The sequence below is a fragment of the Mytilus californianus genome, unplaced genomic scaffold (genome assembly GCF_021869535.1).
Source record: "Mytilus californianus isolate M0D057914Y unplaced genomic scaffold, xbMytCali1.0.p SCAF_4, whole genome shotgun sequence".
Taxonomy (NCBI): domain Eukaryota; kingdom Metazoa; phylum Mollusca; class Bivalvia; order Mytilida; family Mytilidae; genus Mytilus; species Mytilus californianus.
Window position 1 is genome coordinate 45,310,734 of NW_026262690.1, and position 16,894 is coordinate 45,327,627.

A 16,894-nucleotide genomic window follows, 5' to 3' on the forward strand; every position below is an offset into this window, starting at 1 on the left:
GAGGACGTTAGCTCAAATATAATAAAAAGAAAGTGTTAAAATAAAAGAACTTATATATCTATATATAATATACCAAAAATAAAAAGAATTTAGTTGTAAACCTAATTGTACAAAAATTACTTTAGTTCAACTTGGACATTTTTACTTGCAATTTCTATAACATAAAGATCTTTTCTCCTAAAAGACCAGATGCATCAGTTTTCATTATGTGTTTAGTTGATCCTCAGTTACTCTAAACTTACATAAGATAATATATGTTCCAATTGTCATAACTACAATTCTGTCCCCTTTTACCCGAATGTGACCTACTGAATTAGACTTATCACCCCTGTCAAATGGTATTTTGAACCCCATGGAAAATTGACCCCAGGGTCAAAATACCGCTATGGTAAATTGAACCCCCCCCCCGTATGGAAAATTTACCCCCATTGTAAATTGACCCCCCTGTTCTTTTTCATTCTAGATAATTATTAGAACATTGTACATTATTTTCAAGCTTATTGTAGATTGAAAATCAGACATACAAAAAGGGGAGGTCAATTTTCCATGGTAGGTAAAAAAAAAAATACCATGGCTAATAAAAGGGTACGTTTAACATTAGCGCAATTCTTAACAGGTATATTGAACCCCCTATTATACACCTCCAATTTCAAAAATTATAGCTATTCTAACTCCTTTACATAGTAATAATACTCCAATAAGTAGTTGGTATGTATTAAACATGCTTATAAAGATGTTTGGAAAATTTTACTTAGCCATGGTATTTTGACCCCCCCCCCCCCTGCCATGGTGTATTGAACTCATATATATATTGTATATATAAAACATGTTGAAAAAGATGTTTTGACTATTTTACTGAGCCATGGTAATTTGACCCCTCCCCCTTTTTTACCATGGAAAATTTAACTCCCTTTATATGTTAGGATTTCAAATAATCAAAGCATTAAACTACATGGTCCAGTTATAATGCTTCAATAAGTATTTTGAATGAAATCATGTTGGAAAAGACTTCAGAACACTTATACCAAGCCATGGTATTTTTTTTACCTACCATGGAAAATTGACCTCCCCTTTTTGTATGTCTGATTTTCAATCTACAATAAGCTTTAAAATAATGTACAATGTTCTAATAATTATCTAGAATGAATAAAAACGGGGGGTCAATTTACCATGGGGTCAATTTTCCATGGGGTTCAAAATACCATATGACAGCAGGTAATAAACAAATTACATAATTCTAGAATTGTAAAATATTGAAAAGAAGGTAATTTTTGACCTGCAGCCTATTATTGTGTAAACTGTATGAGATCTGTGGTTGTCTACAGCTATCTTTGTCAATGTATCTGTACATTGAGAAAAAGAATGGTAATCATAGATTGTCACAACTTGTTTGTGCAATGGGTCAATTTAACGGCTGAAATATGGACTTTTGTCGAGCATTATGTCTCATCTGTTAGAGGTCATTTTTGGTTGTATTGTGTTGTTGAGTTGATATGCGCCTCAACACTCATCACTTTATACTCATATTGAAAGCTGAAACTCTGTCATCTCTTACCTTTTTTCCAGTCTTTGATGTTATTTTCTTCTTCATTGAGGAGAATAAGTTATTCAAATTGGAATCATTATCATCATAAATGACAATTTTAATGCATTTCAAGGGTAAACCAGCTTGCATCCAGTTAGCTGCTGCTTCTACCATACAACTTAGAACTTTAGATTCTGAAAATCCCTGTACAAAAATTAATTTTAAGCAAATTGGTATAAGAGTAAAAATTATATTTATTATCTTATGACACTTGATATCCTTAATAAATATCTGGATATATCAGTATTGAGTAACAGGAAGTTTTTCAAGAAATGTGACTGTTTGAATATAGAATGCACTCATTTATATGTCCCATCCTTATGCTATTGTATTACATATAAATCTCACTCATAACTACATGTACACAATGTCAATCTTTATACCACAGAAAAAAAAATATATCTAGTATTTCAGTTTTGTAACAGTATTTCATTGTTTTACTTGTAAATATTTTTTAATATACTGATTTTAATTTACTTTCATAAAAAATATGCAAATCTTCAATTACCAGCCAGCCTGGCCTTATCTGAATTGTGTAAATGAAAGCAGACAAGCTTTAAATTGTGGGCTAATGACAGAACCTTAGTTCTGTCAATATAATGAAAATTAAGTTATTTTACCTGGTTTCCAGTTCCAAGTAAAGATGTTATCAGAGTTGTCTCCTGGCTGCCACAAGCAGGAACCAGGGCTCTGAACATATCTCTCATTTGTTCAATTATGCAACCTTTAGCTCTAGATCTGTGCAATTAAAAAAGAATAGAAAATTGTTTAGAAAAAATTCTTCTTCTTTTTGATGCCCAATAGTTTGAGATTGCTATGATGTCCAATGGCCCCGTTTTGAGGACTGTTTTTTTAAGGTTTAACACCTGTCAAAATATTTTTGTCAGACTTACATCTGACCATATTGAATTTTACAAAAATAATCATAGTTCAAAAACTTGTTATATATGACACTAAACTCATTTAATCACTGTATTTTTTTTATTTATATGAAATTAGTTTATTATTGTATGAAACTTGAAAATCTTTGATCAGAAGGAAATAAAGTTGATATAATACGCTTGATTCCAATCGTTATCTTTCCGTCAAGGTGTTTGGTTTGAGGTGACGTTATTTGACGTCATTTGTGCGTTTGTTGGGCATAAAATCTACTTCAGTATGTTGAGCTAAGGGATGAATATTCTAATGGGGATAACTTCCTTATGACTGCTTCGATAACTGTTTTCAAATGATAAAATTAATAATTTCTTTAGGCATAGTTGGTTTATGTACATAAGAATAAAGATGGGTGTTTGAAAAATGCAAAAAGTCACAATTACTTTGTCAGTTCAAAGATGCAAGGATCCAGTTAGCCCATAAAATGTTTAAATGACGCAAGAAATCAGCATAAAGTAAAAGAGTATTTCTGGTAATGGAAATGATATGGATCAAACATAGTAGGAAGACTGGAAAATGTCTACAAACGCTAATATCATACTTTTAATTAATGTCTTGGTTTTTTAAATTTGTTTTCCTATAATGATATTTCTTTAAATATTTCGTAGAAATACACAAAAATACCTTTCAAAGCAAAGAAGTTTTTTAAATGGTAAGTTAGAATCCAAGTCTTTGGACATCCAACATGAAAAATGTGTTCGTAAATCCATAAGTTTATCCCTAGATAGATTGAGTACATTAATGCCTAAATTCCTCTTCAAAGCACCAATAAGGGTTCCGCCAACTGCAGCATAGTCACCTGTTTTAATAATATACCATATACATATATGCTAATATGGTCAGTATCGTTTGGTAAAAATAACAAGACAGAAATGGAAGTTCTAATTCATTAACTTAAAAGACATTTCTGACAATAATAGACCAAAACATGTTTTGAAGACTTATAAAAAGTTGTATAGAAGTATCAAAACATTTATCTGAATGAAATGAGATGTTTCACAAACTTACACGTGACAGAAACTGATTATTATTAAAGAAAACCTTTGGACCCAACATACATGCCTCTTTAAAGACAAGTGTCCTTTTATATATCCTAGGTTGAATTGACATTTTGCAAATGGATCCCGTATCAATTAACCAATTTAAGTCACATGGATAAGTATTGAAAATTTTTGATATAAATCATGTTTTAATAGTATATCCGTTTAAGGCTAAAGAACTTATCATATGGAGTACATGGTGTACATGATTTATTGTTGAAGTTCATGTGTTTGTATTTTTTTTGTTATTAGGTTGCTGTCTCATTTTGGTGTTCACCAAACATTACCTTTTATTTATAAAGTGGGCTTAAAATTAATACTTCTTGCTATATATATATATAACAATTTACAAAATATTTTTCCAATAAGAAAATATATTCAAAATGTTGATGTAATTCAGTTGTGTAAACCTGTAAACATTGAAAAGTGTCAATTCGTGGCATAAAATCACTACATGCACATATTAAACTAAAAACAAAGGACCAGCTCTTTCATATCTATTTCTATTATCTCCAGTTTATTTTTTTTTAAATTGATATATACAATGCTTTTACCTGGGAATGCTGATACCATAACAATATCCATTTTTTCCTCCTGCTTTGAGATGTCCCCATAACATAACTGAATCTGATACTCCCCAAGTGGAGTATGTACAGATATTGTGTCTTCAATCCTTATTGACATGCTGTACTACCATACATTACCATCATCAATAAACCAGGTCACTACAAAAGCAAATACCATCTTTTATCAGAGTTTATATTCAACCAATGTTTTGTGTATAAACATAAAGTGAGTCTTACATGTAAAATATTGTTCCTTATTTATACTACAATGTATGTTATCAAAATTATAGGTATCTTTTGTCAAAAATGTAGTCAATCACTGGAGTTGGATTGTAAGCATATTTTTTATTTTAAAATTTTGGTCCTCATTGTATACTTCCAGTGAGGGCCGGGGGATAACACTCTTATCCTTCTAGAGCACATGAGATCATACCAGATTTTTGGTGGGGTTTTTGTCGCTCAGTCTAGTTTTCTATATAAAAAAAAGGAGATGAGGTATGATTACCAATGAGACAACTATCCACCAAAGTTCAAATGAAGTGGATATAAGCAATTTTAGGCAACCTTAGGAACTATAACAATGAAAAAAAACAATATAGTTGCATGGCTATATAAGGCCCTGACATGAAACAATTCAATTGAGAAAACTAACGGTCTATTTATAACAAAACAATTTACGAAAAACAAGTATGACAGACATGAACCAACGACAACCACTGAACTACAGGCTCCTGACTTGGGACAGACACATAAAGAATGTGGCGGAGCTAAACATGTTTGTGAGCACTCAAACCTCCCCTAACCTGGTACAGTGGTCTTACAGCATAACGTAAGAACAAACTATAAAAATCTGTTGATGATGTGTTGCGTTAAACTTATCTTCAGTTTCGTTTTCCCTAAGATTTTTTGTTGAACATTATATGTATGTATGTATGTATGTACATGTATTTGTAGATCACATAGAAGCATACCCAAAATGTGTATCTGCATGATTATACCAAGCAGAAACAAACAATTTCCATCAAATTTGTATATGACTACTGAAAAGTATGATGATAAGTAAAATAACCATGCATCAATAACCTTCAGGGTCTAACCAGGTAGCACCTGCCACATATTATGTATATAAGATGCTGAAAATGAAGTAAAAAACTATAAATAAGTCTGATCTGGGTATGTATGCATGTATGTACTGGTAGATTCCTCCGTTATTTGGAGAACCCCTCGAGAGCTGCGAGGGTACAGAAGAATTGTGCACACTCCCTATCAGGATTAATGGAGATGTGTCACTAAGGTATTTACAACAATATTTACAAGGACAATCCCCACCCCAACACAAAGGGAGTACTAGGACACACGAAAGTCTGTTATTATGTTGGAGGAAGCTGAAGAACTCAGAGAGAATCACTGGGACACTCAGCGGGAAGACAAACCGGAGAGATATCAGAAGATTGATCTCCAGGTCAAAGTAGGGGGCAACTTTGACCAACCAAGGCCCACAAAGTACCCATTCTAGTTTAAACTCTGGTCTGGGTACCAGAGAAGTGTATGTACTGAAATTTCCAGCGCCCCGAGTCAGAATACATCTTATCGCTATTTGTCCGCCATTACAGGACATCACAAAAGTTCCCGTAAAATTTTGACGTCATAATAGAAAATATCTGACGCCACAATGGAAAAGTGATTGTTGTATGACGTCAAAAATTAAAGAGGGACAGATTCTCGGGTCAAGCGGGAATAGCGATAAGGAGTATCGAACCCGGGACATTCAGCATTGTAGCCATCAGTCTTAACCACTAGACCACACTAATAATACACACTGGGACATAATATAAATTACACCTTATCGCTATACACTTTATCGCTATTCCCGCTTGACCCGAGAATCTGTCCCGCTCGAACTTTTGACGTCATACAACAAACTCTTTTCCATTGTGGCGACAGATATTTTCTATTATGACGTCAAAATTTTACGGGAACTTTAGTGATGTCCAGTAATGGCGGACAAATACTGAAATAGCGATAATGTGTATTTGACGTTAGTCCCAGGTCTGATGTACAGATTTGTGAAAAGGTTGCATAACTGCATTAGTAAGAGTTTGTGTATTGTTGTACGATATTTTTTAAGTTTTTCTAGAAATTTAAAATTCGATAATTAGATATTTAGCAGTGTAAAATACTTTTTAGATAAATGTGCCTGCCTAGAAACATGTAAATATTTTCCCGGATATGATATTGAATATCTAATTTAGAACTCAATGACGGAAATGAAGTAATGGGTCAGAGATGAAACGACATGAAACAGAAAACAACAAAGATTAAAGTTCCAGCGAATCATTTACATAATTGATCTTTTATTTGCCTGTTATTTATTTCAAGGTATAAAACTGTCTGAACAGAGACCTGACTATTTTTCTGGTAAGAAATGAATGAAGTTTTTCAAGTTTGACCAGGCGTTTGTCTCAAGCCAGAGACATATATACACATATAACTGTTTTTATCATATGTGTATATATGTCTCTGTCTCAAGCATAGGCACTTGTTTCTATCCATGGGAAGAACCACTATCAACGTAAATATACGTTGATAGTAGTTTTTCCCTTGGATAGAAACAAGTGCCTGTGCCAGCCTGTGGTCTCATGTCTAGTTTTGGACTATTAAGGTAGTGGTTCTTCCCATGGATAGAAACAAGTGCCTGTGGTCTCAAGTCTAGTTTTGGACTATTAAGGTAGTGGCCGGTTCTTCCAATGGATAGAAACAAGTGCCTGTGGTCTCAAGTCTAGTTTTGGACTACTACCTTAATATTTTAGTCCTAAGTCGAGTAAGGTAAAAAAAAATGTTTGAACAGATGGCATAAGCTACTCTGTTAAATAATTGATCTTATATTTGCCTGTGATTTAAATTATTTCAAGGTATAAAACTGAACAGTCTACTCTACAAACTTAAATACTATGGCATACAAGACAACACTCTAAAATGGATTCAGGCTTTTTTATTAGACCATACACAAACAGTGGTTATAGATGGAATATATAACATCAAACACAGTACCAGTTACATCAGGTGTGTCCCAAGGAACTGTCCTTGGGCCTACACTCTTTTTAATATACATAAATGATTTTCCAGAATACCTCAATCACAGCAAATTACGACTCTTTGCTGATGATAGCATTATAAATGTATACTGTGAAATAACATGTCTGCGGCTGTTGTCTGCTCTGTGGTCGGGTTGTTGTCTCTTTGACACATTCCCCATTTCCATTCTCAACTTTATTTTTTACAGAGTTTGTCTTTAGTTCCGTGTCTAGACAGTAGAGTGCCTCCCCGTGCTTCAGGTTTATGCTCTTATAATATACTTCAGCCCCATTCTTCTATTTAGTTAGACGTCAGTCGCTACCTTGATATACCCTATCTTTTGTTTTATTTTTCGGGTAATTTATGACGGATAGAGTTTGACTTCTTTAGCCGAACAGTTTTATCATATTCATATAATTCAATTTATTGTGTGCTGGTTCATATTCTGGACGCCAGTCTTTGTTCCTTTCTAATAAAATCCACATAACAAAAAAATTAGGGGCCAGCTGAAGGACGCCTCCGGGTGCGGGAGTTACTCGCTGCATTGAAGACCCATTGGTGGCCTTTGGCTGTTGTCTGCTCTGAGGTAGGGTTGTTGTCTCTTTGACACATTCCCCATTTCCATTCTCAATTTTAAGATTGCACAAAAATACAAGTGGATCTAAATGCGGCTGTAAAATGGGAGGCTGATTGACTCATGGCCTTCATTCCTGGAAAATGCACATTTCTAACCATCACACAGATTTAAAGAAACAATTCAAACACAATTACATCCTGCATAACCATTCTTTAGAACCAATAACATCATCAAAATATCTCGGTATTACCTTGCAGTCAAATTTAAAATTGAACAATCACTACCACAATATCATACCAAATGCAAACAAATCTATTGCATTGGCTTCCTGTCAGTCAGGGGTACTACTTGTACAAGTTATTTTTATTTACTTGAAGAAGTAAAAATTAATATACTAATATAAGTAAATTTTTAAGATACTTATACAAGTGTATTTTATTTACTTGTATAGTAAATTATTTTAATGGCTTAGTTATGTCCCTTAGACATTCAGATTGTTTTACTTATACAAGTAAAAAAAGTCATACTGTCTTCTTTTCTTGAATTTCTCAGGACTTCTTTGCTCTAATAGAATTTTTAATTGTCTGTCCTTTGCAGGTTTCTTAACTTATCATTTACGTGTAATTTCATGGACAATGAAAATCTCATTTGTCTGTTATCTTCAAAACACTGCTCATTTACAAGCCTCCAAGGGGCAATATCTGTAGGCCTTGCGCAATTACTTAAGATCTTTGCTCAATTAGTTTCTTTGTTGAATTAATGAGATGAAACGTTGAACTCTAATGAAAAATTATGAGCTAACCAGAGAAAAATTGTTTCAGGCATGTTTTTACCTCCCAAAACTTGAGAATTTTAGGGATTGTAAAAATAAATTACGTATACAAGTAAATTTTTTGAGAAAATTAAGAGGAGATTATTCAAACCTTAAAAGAAAATATGAATTTAACAAATTTACTTGTATAAGTATATTATTATTTACTTCTTCAAGTAAATAAAAATAACTTGTACAAGTAGTACCCCTGAATGCCTGTAGAGAAACCTAAAACTTTCAAACACCAACATCAAATCCAGTGCATACCAGTCCATAGTGAGACCAAAACTTGAATACTCCTGTAGTTTATGGGATCCACACACAACAGAATACAAGAACAAACGAGAAATGGTACAGAGGAGTGCTGCCCGTTATGTATATAACAACTCTATAACACTAGTAGTGTTACATCCGTGATAAACCATCTTCAATTGCCCTCACTTGCTGAGCACTGCACAAATGGTAATTAATTATGTTGTAGACATACATGTATACAGTTATGTGCAGCAGTATCTCAGTGCATATCAAAGAAGTTCTTTATCTGTGCCTTATTATTTTTATCATTTTAAAATTGACTGACTCTGATTAAATATTAAATATTTTCTTTAAGCAGATGGCTCCTGTTCCTGAAGAAGGGGAACATAATGCCAAACCGGCAGACACAGAACTTTTAGATGACATACCAGTTCCAGATGTGTTCATAGATGCTATTAATTCAGATAGTGAAGATGATGATTCTGAAGATGGTTTCCAAGGATATCAAATGTTGCCCCAAGAAGTAGAGGAAGATGAAGGATCAGTAGATGACGATTCTCATGATGAAATAGGCATTTCTCAGATAGATGAGGTAATGAGAAATAGTGGTGTCCATGTTCAGGCAGGAGGAGGAGCCCCTTCCTATATGCAGGTAGTGAAAATACCAAACTCATTTATTATTTTATAAGGAAACTAATTTTCATAGAGTTCATGGGTAAAGGTCAATCACAAATTTAAGTATCTGACAAGCTAGCACAAAAGATATTTAAATTTTATTCAGTACGGACTTTCATCTAAACTAAGTGTTATCATTGTTTATTGTTCATAGCTTGGTTGACTTTTTATGATTAAGAGATAATGTTTGAATCCAAAGTGGAAATAATATTTTACTGATAAGTGGCCTTCGATTTTCTTTGGAATTGATATACAGTCTTTTTGGGGCCCTTTATAGCTTGCTGTTCGGTGTGAGCCAAGGCTCCATGTTGAAGACCGTACTTTGACCTATAATGGTTTACTTTTATAAATTTTGACTTGGATGGAGAGTTGTCTCATTGGCACTTATACCACATCTTCTTATATCTATTGGATTGCATTTTTTTACATCAATAGATTTATTAAACCTTCATAAAAGTTTTGAAATTTGGAAATAAGCTTCTTCAAACACAATAAATAGCATCTAAAGAAAGAATTACATATTAAAAATAAGTTTCCTGTATTTTACTGGATGATAAATGGATGTAGTTTTAAGCGATAAACATTACACTTGCATCAGCATTTGCATTTGCAGGCAAGACGCAGAGTTCCAAGAAACCCTTTACAAGTTTTTATATATATCATGTATGTGACACACTCACCTGACTTATACTTAATGCTCACACTCATTTTTTAAACCAATTCTTGATAGTGACTATAACTCATGGAGGGATTATGCATACATATGTATACACAGGTAATGCTGGTATATTGTAACTCAAAAAAATACTACAAATAGGAAATTTACATCAATCTGAAACCATCATGTTTGTCACAAATTAATTAAACAACCCATGGTGTTCATTGATAAGTGTATGTTCTGGTATGACTTACATGCCCTTTGTTTTATGTTTAATAAAATTACAATTCTTGCATGCCATTTATTATGGTAGTAAAGTTATGACCACAAATTGACTGGAATTTTTTGTTATACAGATAACCCATTAGGATTTTTTGTGTGTTAGGAATCACATAAGTATCATACATTGTATTTGACCAGCTTTAATCATACATGCAAATGAATAATTAAATACATTTCAGTGTTTTCAAAAAGAGTAAATTTAACTCCTCAATCTAATTGAACTACATGTTAACTTATGTATAAAGGAATCTGATGTTTTCCTTAAGAACCAATCATATACATGTCACGGCATGTGTCCAGTTTGTTTAATTAAAAAAAAACATTGGAAATTTACAAAAACAGCCAGAAGGGAGAAGTTTGACCTCTTTGTTTTGTTTTACAAACAGATTTCTACAATTAATGAATACAGAATACTTGGTTTATGATTATTTTGTCATCTTTTTGGTTGATTTTATCTTTTTGTTTAGAAACATAAGGTCATGATGTGTGAGCTAATTCATAAAGCCTGATACAAAAGCATACTACAAAATGTTATTCTCTTCCTTTTAAGGTGCCTGAACTCCCTAAACCAGACCCACACACTTTACTTTGGAATCAGAAAGGGGAAGAAGACAGAATTGACTTTGATGAAGGTAATTTGCTCTGATGTACATTGTATATCACATATAAATTGTTAAATGAAAATATATTGATGGCCCAATTTTATAGAAACTAGAGGCTCTCAAGAGCCTGTGTCGCTCACCTGACTCTACTTTGGTTTTAGAAATCATGTAAAGATAGATAAAAATCATAACAGATACCCAAATAATGATTGAGGCCAAATTTGGTTTAATATTGGTCCCTTTATTTAACAAAATATCCTGGTGGCCATCTTGAACAGTAAATCGGCAACAAAGTAGCAACACTTGGTCAGCACCTCATAAGGAACATTCATGCAAAGTTTGGTTTCATTCCATTCAGTGGTACTCTAAAAGAAGACATTTGTATGTATTTCCCATAGGGTCCTATGTTAAACTAAGTCCCCCCCCCCCCCTGGGTGCCATCTTGGATGATGGACTGACTGCAAAGTAACAACACTTGGTCAGCACCTCATAAGGAACATTCATGCCATGTTTGGTTTCATTCAATTCAGTGGTTCTCTAAAAGAAGACATTTGTATGTATTTCCCATAAGGTCCTATGTTAAACTAAGTCCCCCGCTAGCAGCCATCTTGGATGATGGATCGGCTGCAAAGAAACAACACTTGGTCAGCACCTCATAAGGAACATTCGCGCCATGTTTGGTTTCATTCCATTCAGTGGTTCTCTAAAAGAAGACATTTGTATGTTTTTCCCATTGGGTCCTATGTTAAACTACAAAAAATGTAAGTCCCCCGCTGGCAGCCATCTTGGATGATGGATTGACTGCAAAGTAACAACACTTGATCAACACCTCATAAGGAACATTCATACCATGTTTGGTTCCATTCCATTCAGTGGTTCTCTAAAAGAAGACATTTGTATGTATTTCCCATAGGGTCCTATGTTAAACTAAGTCCCCCCACTGGCGGCCATCTTGGATAATGGACCAACTGCAAAGTAACAACATTTGGTCAGCACCTCATAAGGAACATTCATGCCATGTTTGGTTTCATTCCATTCAGTGGTATTCTAAAAGAAGACATTTGTATGTATTTCCCATAGGGTCCTATGTTAAACTAAGTCACCCACTGGCGGCCATCTTGGATGATGGATTGGCTGCAAAGTAACAACACTTGGTCAGCACTTCATAAGGAACATTCATGCCATGTTTGGTTTCATTCCATTCACTGGTTCTCTAAAAGAAGTCATTTGTATGTATTTCCCATAGGGTCCTATGTTAAACTAAGTCCCCCGCTGTCGGCCATCTTGGATGATGGACCGACTGCAAAGTAACAACACTTGGTCAGCACCTCATAAGGAACATTATTGCCATGTTTTGTTTCATTCCATTCAGTGGTTCTCTAAAAGAAGACATTTGTAAGTATTTCCCTTAGGGTCCTATGTTAAACTAAGTCCCCCGCTGGCAGCCATCTTGGATGATGGACTGACTGCAAAGTAACAACACTTGGTCAGCACCTCATAAGGAACATTCATGCCATGTTTTGTTTCATTCCATTCAGTGGTTCTCTAAAAGAAGACATTTGTATGTATTTCCCATAGGGTCCTATGTTAAACTAAGTCCCCCGCTGGCGGCCATCGTGGATGATGGACCGACTGCAAAGTAACAACACTTGGTCAGCACCTCATTAGGAACATTCATGCCATGTTTGGTTTCATTCCATTCACTGGTTCTCTAAAAGAAGACATTTGTATGTATTTCCCATAGGGTCCTATGTTAAACTAAGTCCCCCGCTGGCGGCCATCTTGGATGATGGATCGGCTACAAAGTAACAACACTTGGTCAGCACCTCATAAGGAACATTCATGCCATGTTTGGTTTCATTCCATTCAGTGGTTCTCTAGAAGAAGTTCAAAATGTAAAAAGTTAACGACGACGACGGACGATGACGGACGACGGACGCCAAGTGATAATAAAAACCTCACTTGGCCATACGGGCCAGGTGAGCTAAAAACGGATAACACATTAATAATCATTAATTGAAGATATTGATGCTATTGACAACATAATTGATCAGAATACTGGTGAAATGGTCTTTTTGAATTATGAGTTTGTTTATCCTTGTCAACCAACAAAAATACTATCATTACTCAAATTTGAAAATTTTAGAAAAATAAATTATGTACCTAATCAAACTGAACAGTTCTAGTTTTACAGTATTTTCTGTTGGAAGTATCAAGCCATGGTCATTAAAAATCAGAATTACCAATTCTCAATTTTTCACAACAAGCATTGCATTGGTAGATCTGGTTGTTTTCTTGCACTATTCATGACACTGCTGCTTGAATCTAAATGCAAGTACAGCTGCCCATATAAGAGAGTAGGACTGCATGATTTCGGTAGCACTTTGAGTTATAAGCTATCTTTCAGTATATAAGGTTCTGGATGGGGTTTACAGAATAGAGAATAATGGGCAAAATGTGCAGAATAAAGGGCTAAAAAAAATAAAGAATAGAGAAAAATAGGCAAAAGAAATAAAGAATAGAGAATAATGGGGTGCTAAAATATAAAGAATAGAGAATAACAGGCCAAATTTATAAAAAATAGAGAAAATGGCCTAAAAATATAAAGAATACAGAAATGAAGGACCCCATCAACACCCTTGTATATGCAAAAGTAGAGAGAAGATACCAAAGGGCAATCAAAAATTACATATCACTATGGCAACATGAACCCTGCCAAAAATAGGGGGGGGAATCAAAGTATGATGTGATTTATATTCATGTAACACATGTTTCTGGAATAACCTACATCAGGTACAATTGAGACTTGATATCAGTGAAAAATGTAATATTAAATTACCTTTTTATGCCCCCGCCGTAGCAGAGGGGGCATTAAGTTTTACCCTTGTCCGTCTGTACGTCCGTCCGTACGTCCCAAAGTTGGTTTCCGTTCTCTAACTTAAGTTTGCCTCAACCAAATGATATGAAATTTATACACAATGCTTATTACCACAAAACACAAATCAAGTTAGAATTTTGGTGGCGTCACTTTAACCGTTCTAGAGTTATGCCCCTTTATAAATGGAAAACTTGCAAAATATTTAGTTTCCGTTCTCTAACTTAAGTTTGCCTCAACCAAATGTTATGAAACTTATACACAATGCTTATTACCACAAAACACAGATCAAGTTTGAATTTTGGTGGCGTCACTTTAACCGTTCTAGAGTTATGCCCCTTTATAAATGGAAAAATTGCAAACTACAATCAATGCTTTATACATTGCAATGATTAATTTTGACTTCCACTGATAAAACACAGATCAAGTTGAATTTGGGTAGTGTCACTTTAACCATTATTGAGTTATGCCCCTTTATAAATCGAAAGATTGCCAAATTTTTAGTTTCCATTCTGTAACTTAAGTTTGCCCCAACCTAACATTATGAAACCTATACACAATATTCATTACAACAAAACTAAGATCAAGTACAATTTTTTTGTTTCCGTTTTCTAACTTTAGTTTGCCTCAACCAAATGTTATGAAACTTATACACAATGCTTATTACTACATAATACAGATTAAGTACGAAATTTGGTGGCGACACTTGTACCATTCTAGAGTTATGTCCCTTTATAAACATAAAAATTGCTGAATTTTTTGTTTCCATTCTCTTACTTTAGTTTGTCTCAACCAAATGTTATAAAACTTATACACAACAATTCTAGAGTTATGCATGTTTACAAATAGAAAAATTGGTGAATTTTTAGTTTCTGTTCTCTACTTAAGTTATCCTCAACCAAATGTTATGAGACGTACACACAATACTTAATTACCACAAAACTCAGATCAAGTTCAAATTTGGGTAGCGTCACTTTTACCGTTCTTCAGTTATGTCCCTTTATAACTATATGATATGCAAGCGGGGGCATCATCTGTGTCCACATGTGGACACTATCCACATTTATTTTTAAATTGGGTAGTATGGAGTTATAAATTTGTAAACTTGTATATCTAGTCGATTCTTGTGTTTATGCACATCTTTTATTATTCAAGTGTGAAATATCAATATTTTGCTTCTGTATGCCTCTCTTATAGTACAACACAATACTGGCACATTTTGGTCTTGTACATACATGATATGTTTTTGATGGCACACTCTATATTCGGCAAAAAGCAATGTAGAAAAAAATGTCAACAAGTGTACAACTCAGCAACAGTAAAATTCCCCCAAAATATTTATTTTTAGATAAAACACAATTTATTTATTTTATATTCATCAATTTCATGATAAATTTTATTTCAGAAAATGCAGAAAAGATCAAAACTGTTATGAAGAAAATACAACTCCCTTTGTGTAACATTCCTGACTGGGCCAAAGATATACCAGAGGACCAATGGAAAGAAAAAATAGCAAAAATGCAAGACAAAAATTCATAGCATTATTTATATGTATATTTTGTGTATTGTATGCAATACTTGTGTAATGCATGATGCTGTATGTGCAATGAATGTTATGGATGAATGTAATGTGATATAGGTATTAAATATACTAGATTTTTTTTTATTGTTTTTCTTGTTCTTAGCTCATCTGGTCTGTTAGAACCATTTTATCTCTTATCATGACTTTGCACCTTCCATCTGTTATATTTTTTTTTCTTTGGCTGTCCTCTAGAGAATTTTAGACTAAATTAGCATAATTTGCTACCACAAGGTAATTTGAAAATAGACTTTTGACAAATTTCCATTGAAGTTATGCAAGAAAACTTGATCTGAAAGTAGTTCTTTGATTTTCTGGTAACTGATAAGTTTAATAATATTAATGACAGTGTTATCACAGTACATGGGTTAGTAAATATAGGGTTTCATACAGCATAAAACATGAAGAGAGAAAACAATTTAATTTTCATAGACAATGAATGTGATAAACCATTTAAGGCTATTTTCAAAAGAACAGTACTATTCAAATTACAATTCTATGTTGCTTTCTGAGTTTGTAATAGCTTACAAAATAGATATTTGGCCTTGAGATTTGAATGGTAAGTTTATGTCAGTAATACCAGAGGAGTTGATTAATTTGGCTTCATTTCTCAAGGATAAATATCTTTTTTCTAGACTATGATAGGAACTGAAATGGCATGATAGAATTGTAGTTTGACTGGTTCTGGTCTTTTGAAAATAGTCATAAATCTCAGCAAAACTTTGGTTATCTCCTTTTACGAGCAACTTAGATATAATTTTATATATTAATATGACACATTACACGACTATTTCATAATTGATTTTTGTTACCTTGACCTCATTTGCATTCTACTGTAGGAAATATGAATAAAAGCCTTATCAGATAAAGAGGGGTTAATCATCTACAATATATGAATAAATATTTACCATTTGTTAACCCTCTGATCTAGGATAATAGGATGAGGGTGGAATGCTTGTCCAGAACTAATCTACCCCTGTGATACGTTCTGGGACCTTGTTCATTGTCATATATCATGAAACAAAGTCTTCAACAATAAACACGAGTTTATATAATATGTTAAATTGCCGAGAGAATTCTAGAACTGCACATTAAGTCAGGGTCAGATGAACCATGAAAGTTTAAAAACAGAAATAGAACAAACCATGAAAAAAATCCTGACCAATGAACCATAAAAATGTCAAATTCAGGCGAAATCTACCAGACAAACTAAAAATGTCCATCTGTCTGTTTATCCAACAAATATTATTTTCACACTTTTCTCCAGAGCAAATGAATAGAATGACTTCTTTCATGCTTAGCACCTTGATAGTAAAGCGATGTAAGGTATGAGCAATTTCAGATATGTCATAAACCTACTTCCTGTTTGACGACACTT

At 33.7% G+C, this 16,894-nt stretch overlaps 2 protein-coding genes across 6 annotated transcripts in view; one reads left to right on the forward strand and one right to left on the reverse strand.

Moving 5' to 3' along the window:
• Nucleotides 1–6,356, reverse strand: part of LOC127738098 (uncharacterized) — a 32,884-nt gene extending 26,528 nt beyond the window's left edge. The window contains exons 1-5 of the mRNA XM_052249201.1: nt 6,308–6,356; nt 4,116–4,286; nt 3,146–3,320; nt 2,206–2,323; nt 1,556–1,729 (exon numbers count right to left, since the gene is read on the reverse strand). Coding sequence (XP_052105161.1) covers nt 1,556–1,729; nt 2,206–2,323; nt 3,146–3,320; nt 4,116–4,245 — 597 coding nt within the window. The 5' untranslated portion in view covers nt 4,246–4,286; nt 6,308–6,356. The remainder of the gene's footprint in view (nt 1–1,555; nt 1,730–2,205; nt 2,324–3,145; nt 3,321–4,115; nt 4,287–6,307) is intronic.
• A 17-nt stretch (nt 6,357–6,373) lies between these two features.
• LOC127738099 (uncharacterized) lies at nt 6,374–15,598 on the forward strand. Of its 5 annotated transcripts, none has more exons than XM_052249206.1 (4): nt 6,374–6,506; nt 9,201–9,437; nt 11,011–11,092; nt 15,343–15,598. In XM_052249206.1, the coding sequence occupies exons 2-4, from the start codon at nt 9,204–9,206 to the stop codon at nt 15,474–15,476; spliced, it is 450 nt and encodes a 149-aa protein (XP_052105166.1). In that variant the 5' UTR covers nt 6,374–6,506; nt 9,201–9,203; the 3' UTR covers nt 15,477–15,598. The 5 variants fall into 5 exon arrangements, with proteins under 5 accessions (XP_052105166.1, XP_052105163.1, XP_052105162.1 ...); XM_052249203.1 differs by having other exon boundaries at nt 9,204–9,497; XM_052249202.1 differs by having other exon boundaries at nt 6,375–6,506; nt 9,201–9,497.
• Nucleotides 15,599–16,894: the final 1,296 nt, after the last annotated feature.

What these genes read in the sequence shown, in the direction of transcription:
- LOC127738099 (XM_052249203.1), top strand. Translation starts at nt 9,204, where the DNA reads ATGGCTCCTGTTCCTGAAGAAGGGGAACATAATGCCAAACCGGCAGAC. An exon ending in GAGCCCCTTCCTATATGCAG is followed by an intron (nt 9,498 to 11,010) that starts GTAGTGAAAATA and finishes CTTCCTTTTAAG; the next exon opens with GTGCCTGAACTCCCTAAACC. An exon ending in CAGAATTGACTTTGATGAAG is followed by an intron (nt 11,093 to 15,342) that starts GTAATTTGCTCT and finishes ATTTTATTTCAG; the next exon opens with AAAATGCAGAAAAGATCAAA.